The following is a 13392-nucleotide window of genomic DNA, read 5'->3' as shown; positions in this document are numbered from 1 at the left end:
CAGCAGCGGGATTGCAGCTCACTGCACAAGCCATCTTCCCACCTTAGCCTCCTGAGTAGCTGGGACTAACTACCACACCTGGCATTTGCCACACCTGGCTAATTTTTGTAGAGATGGGGTTTTGCCGTGTTGCCCAGGCTGGTCTCCCTACTCCAGAGGTCAAGCGATTCATCTGCCTTGGCCTCCCAAAGTGTTTAGGTTACAGGTGTGAGCCACTGTGCCAGGCCCCAGATCTTCATTACTGAATCATATAGTCACTGCAAAGCCCTGACTAGGAGTATACCCCCACTCTCCAAGGCAAAAAAAAAAAAAAAAAAAAAAAAAAAAAAAAAAAATATATATATATATATATATTTTTTTTTTTTCAGGATAGATTGGCACAATGATGGAATGGTTTTCAAGAGGCTAAGCAGGACCAGCTGTGGGTTTATCCCATTTTACATAAGGATTTTACACCACACATTGAGTACAGGGATTGCACGCAATTATTGCCCTCAGTAATACACCAAACCACTCCTGGCTTTGTTTAGACCCTAGACTTGGGCCCTCATCCATCTCGTAGACCTCTTGTGAGGATTTTCTCCTTTTACAGATTTACACTCAGTCCTGTACGTAAACACTCGAGCACCTACAATCTCACAGCCAACTCACTGCCAATGTCCAGTGATTCACAGTTAAGAGAGCTAAGCAGCAGCTCTGACCAAATTATGAGCAACTACTTAACATGAAACAGGGGGGAAAGAAACCACGCCTTTAGTCAGCTCTGCATAAAGAACCAAGTCGCCACCTTGAACAGCAAGTCCCCCATCCCTCCGTAGTCCTGTCTACTCCCAGAGTCCCAAAGTTTACCCCAGCCTCAGGCAGCCTTGTTTCAAAGATTCATGTCGGGCCTGTGATAAGCACTGCAAGTTAAACAGGAGCAGGAGACTCAAGCACTGAGTTTGGCACTCCATTTCTGGGAGGGGATGTGCTGCACAGTGTGCAATGGGGCTGGCTGGTAAAAGGAGGGCCAGGTGACAGCCACACTGTCCCAAGGATGAACATGGCACTGCTAGCGTCATGCTGTAATCCCCACAGATTAGAACTATGGATAATAGGCTAGAGAAGGTGGCTCACGCCTGCAATCCCAGCACTTTGGGAGGCCAAAGTGGGCAGATCGCCTGAGGTCAGGAGTTGAAGACCATCCTGGCCAACATGGTGAAATCCCCTCTCTACTAAAAATCCAAAAACTAGCTGGATATGGTGGCAGGCACCTGTAATCCCAGCTACTCAGGAGGCTGAGGCAGGAGAATAGCTTGAACCCAGGATGCAGAGGTTGCAGTGAGCCGAGATTGCACCACTGCACTCCATCCTGGGCAACAGAGCGAGACCCCGTCTGAAAAACAAAAGCAAAACAAGGTCAAATGATTTTCTCCTCTGCTGTCATGCTCACAGAGTAACTTCTCCAAGGTCACACATTAATACGGCCCACGAACACTCATTCCTTATGCTCAGGGACCTTGTTTTCTCACTCCCACATGCTATCAACAGAAAGGGGAGTGCCCCAGGGGGCTGACTTTAGAGGGAGGAATGGCAGGCTGTTCACAGACCCCATTCTTACCCTGGACCAGGTCTCACCTGCTGCTTGGAGAACTCACAGAAAGACAAGGTTTGGTACAGCCTTTTGGCAGTCAACAAATGGTCACATTGCACATTTCAAGGTTACAGAGGAGCCGCACCGTACACACGCGGGGCAGGAGCAGATAAATCTTGCTCGGGGCTTTACAATAAAGCTACAGCGAGTGTTACAGAAGTTAACCACATCTGGAAGCAGGAAGGCAACTTCTGGAAGAAGCACCCTAGAGACTCCAGGAACCCTTCACTCGTGAGCTCTCGGGACTCTTCAGCGTGGGGCCTCTTTCTTACGCATCTAAAGGCCTCCTTTTCTGGACCATAGGGAAGGGATGTGCAGGTCATCGGCTATGTTGGGTGGGTCCGGGAGGGGATGGGGAGCACAGTTCCTTCGGATCCCAGCTGAGGTAGGCTATCAATGGCCAAGAGTTCAGGGGCAGGAAAAAAGGCCGTTTTCTGGGGGCTGGCTGGGGACGCTCTCCTTCCTTCCTTTCTCCCACTAAAAAATATAAAAGCCAATGATGATAATGATGATGAAGATTCCGAAGAGGAAGAAAATGACACCCGTATCTCGGATCTCCTCCCAGGAACTGCTGTTCAGGGCCAGATATTCCCGTCGTTTGCGAACAGCCTCCCGCCGGGCCCTCAGGCGCCGTTCCCGCTCTAGCTGTTCCCCGTAATGGGCCTGGTAGAAGGCGTCAAAGTTGAACTTCGTGCGGTTGGTGTCAGAGGCGGTCCAAGAACCGTCGTGGGTCCGAGAGGTGGGCGGCGGGGGACGCGGCGAGCCGGAGTCGGCTGCGGGCGTCCTGGAGGGCCGGACGCCGGGTCCGCGCAGGTCCTCGTCGCTGAGCAGGCCGCGATCATACTTGCGACGGAGTGTGGCACTGCCTAGCACCACGTAGGCCTCGGAGATGCGAGTGAAGCGCTCGGCAGCCTCGGCGTTCCCGGAGTTGCGGTCCGGGTGGTAGAGAAAGCACTGACGGTAGTAAGCCGCCTTGATTTGGGCCTGCGTGGCTGTGGAGGGGATGCCAAGCAGTTCATAGAGCGCTGTGCGCGAGTACGAAGAGTCACCCCGGGTGTAAGTCCTCACTCCTATGCTCAGACCGGGTGCAGAACGTTGTGGAAAGCCACGGGCCTGCAGCAACCTCCTTGTTAACAGTCGTGGAAACCACAACCCGCACTTGGCTGCCATCTTGAATTGATTCAGCAGGCCGTGCAAGAGAAACTGGCCAATGGGAGGCACCGGTTGGTCGTTCTGTAGCCAATCACGTAAAGAGGAGGGCGGGGGAGGGGTGGAGCATGCGTATTATTAGGCGGGCGCCGGCTGATGTCATAAAAGCCGCGCTCCGGGAAACGCCAGTCGCAGGCGTGCCGCTGAGGAGTGAGGATGGCGTCTAGTGGCCAGCGTCCGGAGCACGGCGGACCCCCGGAGCTGGTAAATTCCGGGGTCAGCGGGCACCCGTCACCCCATTTCTACGGCCGCGGCGTCTGAATTCCGTCTCCACCTGTCATTTTTTTTCTCTTTTTCCCAGTTTTATGACAAGAAAGAAGCCCGGAAATACGTTTGCAAGTGAGGGGAGCCCGAGTACTGCGCGGCGTCCGGGGGTCTGGAAGCGGCAAGTTGCCTTGTTGCGGGCGTTGCTCGGAAAGCCCGTAGAATTTGGGGGTGCGGGGAGGGAAGGACCCGGGTGGGTGCCATTTCGGTCTCTGGTAAATCACCTTTAAATTACCGACCTGTTTGGGCCTCGGTACGTCAGTGTTGAGGTAGAGGTGATCGCGCCTGCTTTCCGTGGGTGGTTTTCAAAGTCGAGTGTGCAAGCTTGTCCTAAGCATGTGGTGAAAGAGGCGCCGGGCGGTGGGTACTGGCGAGGGGTCAGTCGTCGTGGGGGGAAGGAAGTAATGTCCGTAGGATGCTTATCCGGGCGCCTTGTTTGTCAGTAAATCTCCACCACAGCCGTTGGTGTGGTACTGTCTGAATTTCCTAGAGGGTAGTTTGTATAGCTACAGAGCTGAGGTCAGGTGGGATGGCTCACGTTTGTAATCCCAGCAGTCCTAGGGCTTTGGGAGGCTGAGGCGGGAGGATTGCTTCAGCTGGGGTTTGAGACCAGGCTGGGCAACGCAGCACGACCCACCACCCCCACCCCGTCTCTGCAAAAAATAAATTAAGTCGGGCGTGGTGGCCCCCCTCGGCCTCCCCCGTAGCTGGGACCACAGGCGCCCACCACCACTCCTGGCTGCTTACTATTTTTTGAGACGGAGTTTCGCTATCGTTGCCCAAGCTGGAGTGCAATGGCGGGATCTCGGCTTACCGCAACCTCCACCTCCCGGGTTCAAGCGATTCTCCTGCCTCAGTCTCCTGAGTAGCTGGGATTACAGGCACACGCCATCCTGCCCGGCTACTTTCGTATTTTTAGTAGAGATGGGATTTCTCCATGTTGGTCAGGCTGGTCTTAAACTCCCGACCTCAGGTGAATCCGCCCGCCTCGGCCTCCGAAAGTGCTGGGATTATAGGCGTGAGCCACAGCACCCGGCCTCTTTTTTATATATTTTTAATTGAAACGGGGTCTCTCATTCGCCCAAGTTGGAGTGCAGTTGATATCAGCTCGCTGCAACCTCTGTCTCCCGGGTTCAAGTGATTCTCCTGCTTCAGCCTCCCTAGTAGCCGGGACTAAAGGTGCATGCCACCACAGCTGGCTAATTTTTTGTATTTTTAGTAGGGACTGGGTTTCTCCGTGTTAGCCAGGATGGTCTCAAATCTTCTGACCTCATGATCCACCCAATGATTTGTATTTTTTGTAGTGACAGGGTCTCCCTGTGTTGCCCAAGGCGGTTCAACCCCAAGGCTGAAGCGATTGTCTCTGGCTTCAGTCTCCTGAGCTGTTGGGATTGCAGGCGTGAGCCACTGTACCTCGTCTCTTAAAAAAACAACAAAAAAGAGGAAGGGTTTGGGGGCAGGTTTGGTGGTTCACACCTGTAATCCTAGCACTTTGAGAGGCCAAGGTGGGTGGATTACGAGGTAAGGAGTTCGAGACCAGCGTGGCCAACATGACGAAACCCTGTCTCTACTAAAAATACAAAAACTAGCCGGGCGTGATGGCGAGCGTCTGTAATCCCAGGTACTCCGGGGGCTGAGGCAGGAGAATTGCTTGAACCCGGGAGGGGAGGTTGCACTGAGCTGAGATCTAGCCACTGCACTTCAGCCTGGGCAACAGAGCGAGCCTCCATCTCAAAAAAAAAAAAAATTATGGTTTTTACGTGCTCTTATTGCTTAGAGACTAGCCCTATTTCAGTAAATGGCTATTGGTCAGGCGCAGTGGCTCACGCCCCCGTAATCCCAGCACTTTGAGAGGCAGAGGCAGACAGATCATCTGAGGTCAGAAATTCCGAGACCAATCAGGCCAACACGGTGAAACCCCGTCTCTACAAAAAATACAAAAATTAGCCGGGCGTGGTGGCAGGCGCCTATAGTCCCAACTACTCCGGAGGCTCGGGCAGCAGAATCACTTGAGCGCGGAGGCGGAGGCTGTGGTGAGCCCAGATCGCGCCGTTGCACTCCAGCTTGGGCAACGGAGTGAGACCCTGCTTCAATAAATAAATAGCTGTTGGCTAACTTTTCTTTTTTTAGGGATAGGGTCTCTGTGTCAGCCAGGCTGGAGTGCCATGGCGTGATCCATGCCGACTGCAGCCTCAGGCCATCCTCCCGAGCAGCCGGAACTAGAGGCACTGGTCACCACAACGGCTGAGGTCATCTTGATAGTTTTTTGTGTGTGAGACAGGGGTCTGATTCTTTTGCCCAGGCTGGAGTGCTGCAGTGCTGCAACCTCACCTCCTGAGTAGTTGGAACTACAGGCGCGCCACCACGCTCTCGGCTAGCTTGGGGGATTTTTTTGCAGAGGGGGTTTGGCTATGTTGCCCAGGGATCCGGTAAGCTGCTCACCGGAACCAGCTGCCTAGGACTCCCAAAGTACTGGGATTACAGGTGTGAGCCACCAGGCGCTGTCCTTACTGATGACTTTGTATGTCGATTATATGTTGAAGCGATATTTGGAACGTAATGGGCTAAAGAAAATAGGTTATTAAATATATGGGGTTAATAATCTGACTCCAGTTTATTTTACCTGTTTCTTTACATTTGTTTTTGACTGGCTATTGGAAAGCCATATGTGGCTTTCATTCTATTCTCATGGCCAGTGCTGCTGTAGGTTTCTGTGGATTGTTGATTCTTCTAGATGAGAAACTGTGGAGAATAATTCTTGCAGAAAATCTTTTCAGCAAGTGCTAGAGCAGCAGAGCCTAAGAGAGTTGCAGATACCCAGTCTTTGTTTATTAACTAAGTGATTTGCTTTTACACATCAGCTTGGCAGCTGGTACAGTGAGAATTTATCATAAAATAACATGGTCCTGAATTACGTGGAATTTTGGGGTCACTTTTAAATAGTGGAATTTGTTGATCCGAACTTAGAAGGAATCAGAAAAGGGTACCTCAGAATGATTGATCCTTTTTTTTTTTAACTTGCCTTTTTTTTTTTTTTTTTGGCCTGGGGGAGGTATTCACCCCGAACTCCTTTACCATGTGCACTTGCGTTTCTTCCTTCTCAGCTCCCGGATGATTGACATCCAGACCCGGATGGCTGGGCGAGCACTGGAGCTTCTCTATCTGCCGCGGAATAAGCCCTGTTACCTGCTGGATATTGGGTGAGACTCTGGGGCCTGGTTCAGATTGTCTAAGGTGGTGAAGTCAGTCTTTGCAGACTGACCCTGAGTCTCAATTGTGTCTTCCAGCTGTGGCACTGGACTGAGTGGAGGCTACCTCTCAGATGAAGGGCACTATTGGGTGGGCCTTGATATCAGCCCTGCCATGCTGGGTAAGTGTGTCCTGTCTGGCACCAGGGGGGATTACCCTGATGGGTGTAGAGAAACCATGGGTGTTGTCTCTCTCTGACTGCCTTTTTTCTGATGTAGATGAGGCCGTGGACCGAGAGGTAGAGGGAGACCTGCTTCTGGGGGACATGGGCCAGGGCATCCCTTTCAAGCCAGGCACATTCGATGGTTGCATCAGGTGAGGGTATTCACCTCCTGCTTTTATATATTTATTTAGAGACAGGGTCTCACTCTGTCACTTAGGCTGTAGTACACTGTCTATGATTATGGCTCACACTGAAGCCTCTACCTCTTGGGTTCAGGTGATCTGCCCACCTCAGCCTCCTGAGTATCTGGGACTACTACTGCTCATACCTAGCTAATTTTTTTTGTATTTGTTGTAGAGATGGGTTTTTGCCATGTTGTTCAGGTGAGCTACCTGCTTGGGCCTCCTAACATGCTGGGATTACAGGCATGAGCTGTCCTAGCCGCTTCCTGCTTTTAGTCCCGCAGCCCAGTGCCTCCCAAACCTGGCTGTGCAGCAGAGTCATGTAGGATATTTACAGATACACATCCCATGGGATTTTCAGATTTACAAGGTCAGAGTAAGGCCGAAGACTGCATTCTTTTTGTACTCTAAAACTTGATAGTCTGGTCAACACGGTGAAATCCTGTCTCTACTAAAAGCCAGGCTTGGTGATGGGTACCTGTAGTCCCAGCTAGCCACTCAGGAGGCTGAGACAGGAGAATTGCTCGAACCCAGGTAGTGAAGGTTTCAGTGAGCCAAGACCACACCCCACACTTCCAGCCTGGGCGACAGGGCAAGACTCCATCTCAAAAATAAAACTTCTCTACTATTGTGGTTATTTTGCATTGCCGGGTTCAGGGCACCACTGGTACACATTCCCTGTGGGCTTTGTATGTCTTGTGGGGGAGGGGAGGTGGTCTTTGAGCCTCTGGCAGCCATTTTGTGGGCCCCATTAGCAACCTTGAGGCCCAAACAGCCAGCCATTTTATTTTATTTACCAAGAAAGAACTGTGGTGGAGAGCAGCTGGGCTTGCCTAATCTCTTCAGTGCTCCAGAGTCCTTTCTCCGTAATCAGGGTCAGCATAGCACTTCGGTAACAGATCTTAGAATGTCGATCTGTGTGTATGTAAGTAGTCTAAAGCCTGTATCCTTGGATTGGCGGAAGGGAACAAGGAGCGTGTGTGCAGACAGCCTTGACACAGAGAATTTTCAACTTGAGATGCAGATGGAAACAAGGTTGAGAAAAGGTTTCTTGGGACTGACCGAGGGACATAAATGCTGTCCTTCTGTATGTCCTATCTTTCCAGTGTTACAGTCATGATTTGCAGTGAACCTGCACTTTTTTTCTTTGTCTTAAAATTTTTAAATTTAAAAAATACTTTTAAGTAGAGACGGGGTCTTGCTGTGTTGCCCAGGGTGGTCTTGAACTGGCCTCAGGCAATTCTGTCTTGACCTCAGAAAGTGCTGGGGTTACAGGGTGTGAGCCACTGGACCTGGCCTGGATCTGCCCTTTCTAAGAAGGGAAGCTGTGTGGGAGGAGTGTTTCTTTTGGAGATGCAGGACGGATGATGTCAAGAGGCTTGAAGCGGGATGGGTTGGCGGGGAGCAATGTGGATTGGTCCTTGCTTGACTAGGTTCCTTCCTTTTTAGCATTTCTGCTGTGCAGTGGCTCTGTAATGCTAACAAGAAGTCTGAAAACCCTGCCAAGCGCCTGTACTGCTTTTTTGCTTCTCTTTTTTCTGTTCTTGTGAGTATGAGATGTTCTCCCCATCTGGGTTGGCTGCCTGTCCCTCCCTAGTTCTGCAGGTAGAGTGAGGAAGTTGAGGTGTCCCATGATGGGTAAGCTATTTGTATGGGACTGCATGTGGTGGCAGGGCCTTACTGTGGTTGCTTCTGTCCAGATCCTCAGCCTAAATGGAAGTCCAAGCTCAGTGGACTGATATACTCTGATCAAACCCAGAAGTCGCTGATGTCAAAATCGGAGGCCAATTTGTTAACTTACAGTAGGGCCTACTTCTTTTGATCGTAATTCCTATGTCTGTTACGCTGACTTTTAGTCAGAAGTTGGTTGGGGGCATGGACTGAGCAGAGTGAGGACAGAGACGATATGTCCAGACCATCCGGAGGGGTACCTTCCAAAGCACCACATCCTTCTGACTCCTCATGTCTCCCGCCTCCTAGTGCTGACACTTTTCCTCAGATGGGGAACAGGATAGCTATTTACCATAGAGAGAGTCTTTTAGCTTTATCTTGCCTTTTAACTAATGATGTTAATTTCAGTTGTTTACTAGGATTAGCAGATAGTCTGAGATTTTAAGTCCAAAAAATGAGTTCTTTTATTTTTGAGACAGACTTGCTCTGTTGACTGGGATGGAGTGCAGTGGTGTGATTGTAGCTCACTGCAGGCTGGAACTCCTGGGTTCAAGTGATCCTCCTGCTTCAGCCTCTCAAATAGCTTGGACTACAGGCACATGCCACCATGCCAGGCTAATTTTTTACTTTTTTAGAGATGGGGTCTAGCTATGTTGCCCAGGCTGGTATTAAACTCCTGGCTTCAAGCAATCCTCCTGCATCAGCCTTCTGAAGTGATGGGATTATAGGTGTTTGCCACTGTCCCCAGTTTAAAAATGATTCCGTTTTGAAGGTTCTGAGTGGTTTGGCCTCCTTAGCGTGGTCCAGCCCACCCCTAGCTTTCCTGGGGGTGGATTCTTCCTGCCGATGGCTGGCCGCTGGTCTTGTGCGGCACGTGAGTTCTCCTCCCTGCACACCAAGGGCCTCTGTGTTTCTTCTTCTCCCTGCTGGAGGGCTCTTCCCTACATAACGTTTAAACAGCCAGCTCCTCACTTGAGTTTCTGCTCAAGTGTCCATCTGAAACAGGCCTTTTTGGAACCAAAAGTAAACTAACTGAAAGGAAACTCTGTCACTTTGTCCAATTCCTTTTTTTGAGAAAAAGAAAAAATTTCCTACTCTGAATGAGTTGTCTACCCTATTAAAACTGAGCTCCGAAGTTCAGGGTGATCTCTTGTTCGTGACTGTATACCCAGCCCTAACAGTGCCCCACACGTAACAGAAACTCTGGAAATACTCAGTGAACGAAGGAAGGGAAGGGTGTCCAGGCCCCTAAGCTCATGTGGTCATTTGTAAGACAGTGATGCTTCTGTTTCTTTCAGGTCCGGGGATCCCGAGCTGTCCTGCAGCTGTACCCTGAGAACTCAGAGCAGGTGAGTCCCTCAGCTACTGGGTGTGCAGGGGAGTGGGGGGACTCAACAGGTGAGCTGTCCTGGAGAAATGACAAAGCAACTTACGCAGGTTGGTGGGAAAAGGAGGGAGCATGCACCCTAACCCTAGTGTGGCCCCTGATGGCACATTTGGTGACCAGATATCCTAAGGGGTTGGTACCTGTGGAGGTGGGGTGGGATGTTTGTCTTCTCCTGGCAGATGACATGTATTACAGATAAGGTGATATGACTGATTTCCATAACAAAATAAGTGAAGGGGGCCGGGCGCGGTGGCTCAAGCCTGTAATCCCAGCACTGTGGGAGGCCGAGGCGGGTGGATCACGAGGTCAAGAGATCGAGACCATCCTGGTCAACATGGTGAAACCCCGTCTCTACTAAAACTACAAAAAATTAGCTGGGCATGGTGGCGCGTGCCTGTAATCCCAGCGACTCAGGAGGCTGGGGCAGGAGAATTGCCTGAACCCGGGAGGCGGAGGTTGCGGTGAGCCGAGATCGCGCCATTGCACTCCAGCCTGGGTAACAAGAGCGAAACTCTGTCTCAAAAAAAAAAAACAAAAAAAACAAACAAAAAAAAAACCAAAATAAGTGAAGGGCATTTAGGAGGGGTGAGAGGGCACCGTCTGCTGTGTGATACCTAATTAAGGAATGGTGTAGTAGGATGTAGATGTTGAAAGATGAGTGAAGAGCCGTTCCTGACTAATAATGTGAATGAGACTGGCTTCCAGTTGTTGGCCATCTCCTTCCTGAACTTGAGTCGGGGGCTGGGTCCCTGGGCTGGAAGTGAGAATGAGGGAGTCGCTTTGTTTAGTGACTCTCCCGAGGGAGGGGTATACCATGCGGGTTTCAGCCTGCACTTTCTCTGCATGGCTTATGGCAACCTTAAGCTCTCCCAAGCAGGATTTGTCCTGGAGCAGACTGGCTTCTGAAGGAGGGGAGGGAGGTGAAGCTGTCTGCTCCTCCCTCCTCCCCTGCCTGACCCAATGCCTTTCTTTCCTCAGTTGGAGCTGATCACAACCCAGGCCATAAGGGCAGGCTTCTCCGGTGGCATGGTGGTAGACTACCCCAATAGTGCCAAAGCAAAGAAGTGAGCGTTGGGATCCAGTGTGCTGCCTGGGCTGTGGGAGGGAGGGTAGTGGCATAACCCTCTTAGGTCACTCACTGGACCAGGGCAGTGCTGGGCGGTGGTCACCGGGGTCCTGGCAGGCAGGAGTAGGGGGCAAGGACTTGTCTCCCTGTGGGGCTTTCTCTGTGCAGCCTTCACTTTGCACTTCTTCATTGCAGGTTCTACCTCTGCTTGTTTTCTGGGCCTTCGACATTTATCCCACAGGTGAGGGACACTGGGTTTGCAGGCCTCTGTCTTTGGACTTCCAGGCAGCGGGGCTTAGCCTGCAGAGCCTGCTGGGCCCAGCCCCAGAGGCCTGGAATGCTCACATCTTCTGGAATCTGGAGGCAGAGACCTCTGCTCTTCAGGTCCCAGAAAGGCCCAGAAAGTCTTGTGAGACTGGACCTCGTGCCTGTTGGAAGGGCTCAGGCCTGGGTGGCCGGACTTCTGGAGTGGGGCAGATGGGTTTGAGAACTCTCCAGGGGTGACCTAAGTGCACTTTGGTTCCTGCAGGGGCTGAGTGAAAAGCAGGGAAAAGATGAGCCCATGGAGTCCATGTTCACCAATGAGAGGTAATAAAGCAACTATTGAACCCTGCCTCAGCTGCAGGGGGTGCTGCTGTGTTTGTTAGATGTGGATCTTCTCTCTGCTCTCACCCAAGCCTCTCAGGTCACATGCAGCCAGGGACACCAGGGTGGCGGTAGAAATGGCAGGCCCCATTTGGACTGTACCTGTTTGGGGCTAGGGGTTTGGGGTCCTGGTTGTCTCTGGGCAGCCATGCAGCCTGGACCATCTTTGTGAGCTTGCCCCTTCCTTTTGCCAGGCCTGGCAGTCTCCTTCCTTCCTTATGCTACCTTGCATCTGCATCTGGGACCCCTCCCTTGGCTGCCACGGCTCTCCCTTCCCTCCTGCATCCTCAGCTTTACTCTTCCTGGTCATTCCTGTCAGCACACAGACATGCTGCACAATTTCTCCCGTTGTAGAAAAGTTCTTCCCTTAGTTAACCCCATAACAGCTCCTCTGCTTCCCTTCATAGCAGAACTCGGACTTGCTTTTTTCCTTCTTGCCATTCTTTCAGCCCACTTCTCAGACAGACAGTTCTGTCTCATCACAAATTGTTCTTGTTAAGGCCACCAACCAATTTCCCTCAAGCCAAGTCTGGTCACTTGTGGTTTTTTTTTTAAATGTCCTTACCTTAACATGCCTGCTTGATAGGATCTGAAACAGCAGTGCATCCACCCCTCCTTGACACTTCCTTCTCTTGGCTTTTACCCACTGGCCTTGTTTCCTCATCCTAGCTGGCTCGTCCTCCTCAGTCTGCTGCTGCCGCCTCCTGGAGTCCTGGGCCCAGCCCGGATTGGATCCCTTCTCTATTTGTGGTGCTGTAAATGCCAACCGGAAGTTCCTAACTCCCAAATGTGTATGTGTGTCCAGTCTTGGCCACCTGGGGTTTCCCAGTGCCTCCTTAGTGTCCATACCTGCCTTTCCACAGGCATCTCAAATGAAGCGGCTGTTGGTTTTCTACCTTTTTTTTTTTCCTTTGTACACACCTGGCAGCAATAATTTAAGTGACAACAGCTCTTGGTTTTCATCCCCTAAACGTTCTCTTTTTTCTTTTTTGAGGCAGGGTCTCACTTTGTCACCCAGGCTAGAGTGCAGTGGTGCAATCTTAGCTCACTGCAGCCTCAAACCCCTGGGCTCAAACGATCTCCTGCTTCAGCCTCCCAGGTAGCTGAGACTACAGGTGCATATCACTATGCCTGGTTAATTTTTTAAGTTTTTGGTAGAGGTAGGGTCTTGCTATGTTGTTCAGGCTGGTCTTGAACTCCTTGCCTCAAGCGATCCCTCCATCTCAGCCTCACAAAGTTCTAGGATGACTGGTGTGAACTACCGTGCCTGGCCATACCATTCTCGATGGTTCCTGTCTTTCCCTACATCTCACATCCCGTCAGCCTGTCATCGGGCCCTGTTGTCCTTCCCTCAACGTGTATCCCGTGCTGACCCTCCCTGCTTCCGGTCTGTGCCAGCACTGCCCCTGGCCTGGGTTGCTGAACAGCTGTCCACCTTGTCTCCCTGCCTTTGCAGTCTTTGCCTCTTTCAGATTATTTTCTGCATAGCAGCAAGACTGGTCTTTTTCTTTTTTCTAAAATGTAAATTGTATCTTGTCATCAGTCTTTCAGTGTCTTCATTTCAGTTCCATTCCCCACTCAGGTTTATTTTCCTTAACACCCTTCACTGCTCTAAGTCACACATACCAGTTTACTTGGTTATTATTTGTATATCCAGCTAGAATGAAAACTTGGTGGGGACTGGTATTATCTCCCTGACGTTAATAATAGTGTCTTGTTAGTAAAAAGTGCTCAGTATTTTTCTGAATGAATAACTGATTATAAGGTAGTGAAGAGGGAGGTTATTTCTGAGTTCTGGTTGACATGAGGGAAAGGTCTTCAGACTTTTAAGACATTTAAGAGGAAAAAGGGGCCCCAAATGCATGCCTTTGGAAGGCCCACAACTGGGCACAGTCACGTGTTCCTCGCGTCCACCATAGGCTT

The 13392-nt window shown here is 50.9% G+C and overlaps 2 protein-coding genes across 3 annotated transcripts in view; one reads left to right on the top strand and one right to left on the bottom strand.

The window, feature by feature from the left end:
* Positions 1-359: 359 nt before the first annotated feature.
* On the bottom strand, positions 360-2850 carry DNAJC30 (DnaJ heat shock protein family (Hsp40) member C30). The gene has a single exon (XM_017533423.2). It carries the CDS (start codon positions 2801-2803, stop codon positions 2111-2113), a length of 693 nt encoding a protein of 230 aa, XP_017388912.1. The 5' UTR covers positions 2804-2850; the 3' UTR covers positions 360-2110.
* Positions 2851-2934: 84 nt separating this feature from the next.
* BUD23 (BUD23 rRNA methyltransferase and ribosome maturation factor) overlaps positions 2935-13392 on the top strand; it is a 12733-nt gene continuing 2275 nt past the window's right edge. Inside the window, exons 1-10 of one of the 2 annotated variants that reach the window (XM_017533421.2) lie at positions 2935-3046; positions 3144-3181; positions 6211-6306; positions 6394-6476; positions 6574-6670; positions 8150-8246; positions 9670-9720; positions 10737-10822; positions 11020-11065; positions 11354-11412. In XM_017533421.2, coding sequence (XP_017388910.1) covers positions 2999-3046; positions 3144-3181; positions 6211-6306; positions 6394-6476; positions 6574-6670; positions 8150-8246; positions 9670-9720; positions 10737-10822; positions 11020-11065; positions 11354-11412 — 701 coding nt within the window. In that variant the 5' untranslated portion in view covers positions 2935-2998. Of the gene's footprint in view, positions 3047-3143; positions 3228-6210; positions 6307-6393; positions 6477-6573; positions 6671-8149; positions 8247-9669; positions 9721-10736; positions 10823-11019; positions 11066-11353; positions 11413-13392 lie in introns of both variants that reach the window. The other variant, XM_017533422.2, reaches the window with a different exon arrangement.

Source organism: Cebus imitator, unplaced genomic scaffold (genome assembly GCF_001604975.1).
Source record: "Cebus imitator isolate Cc_AM_T3 unplaced genomic scaffold, Cebus_imitator-1.0 Scaffold82, whole genome shotgun sequence".
Lineage (NCBI taxonomy): Eukaryota > Metazoa > Chordata > Mammalia > Primates > Cebidae > Cebus > Cebus imitator.
This window is presented reverse-complemented; position numbering and strand designations above follow the sequence as displayed.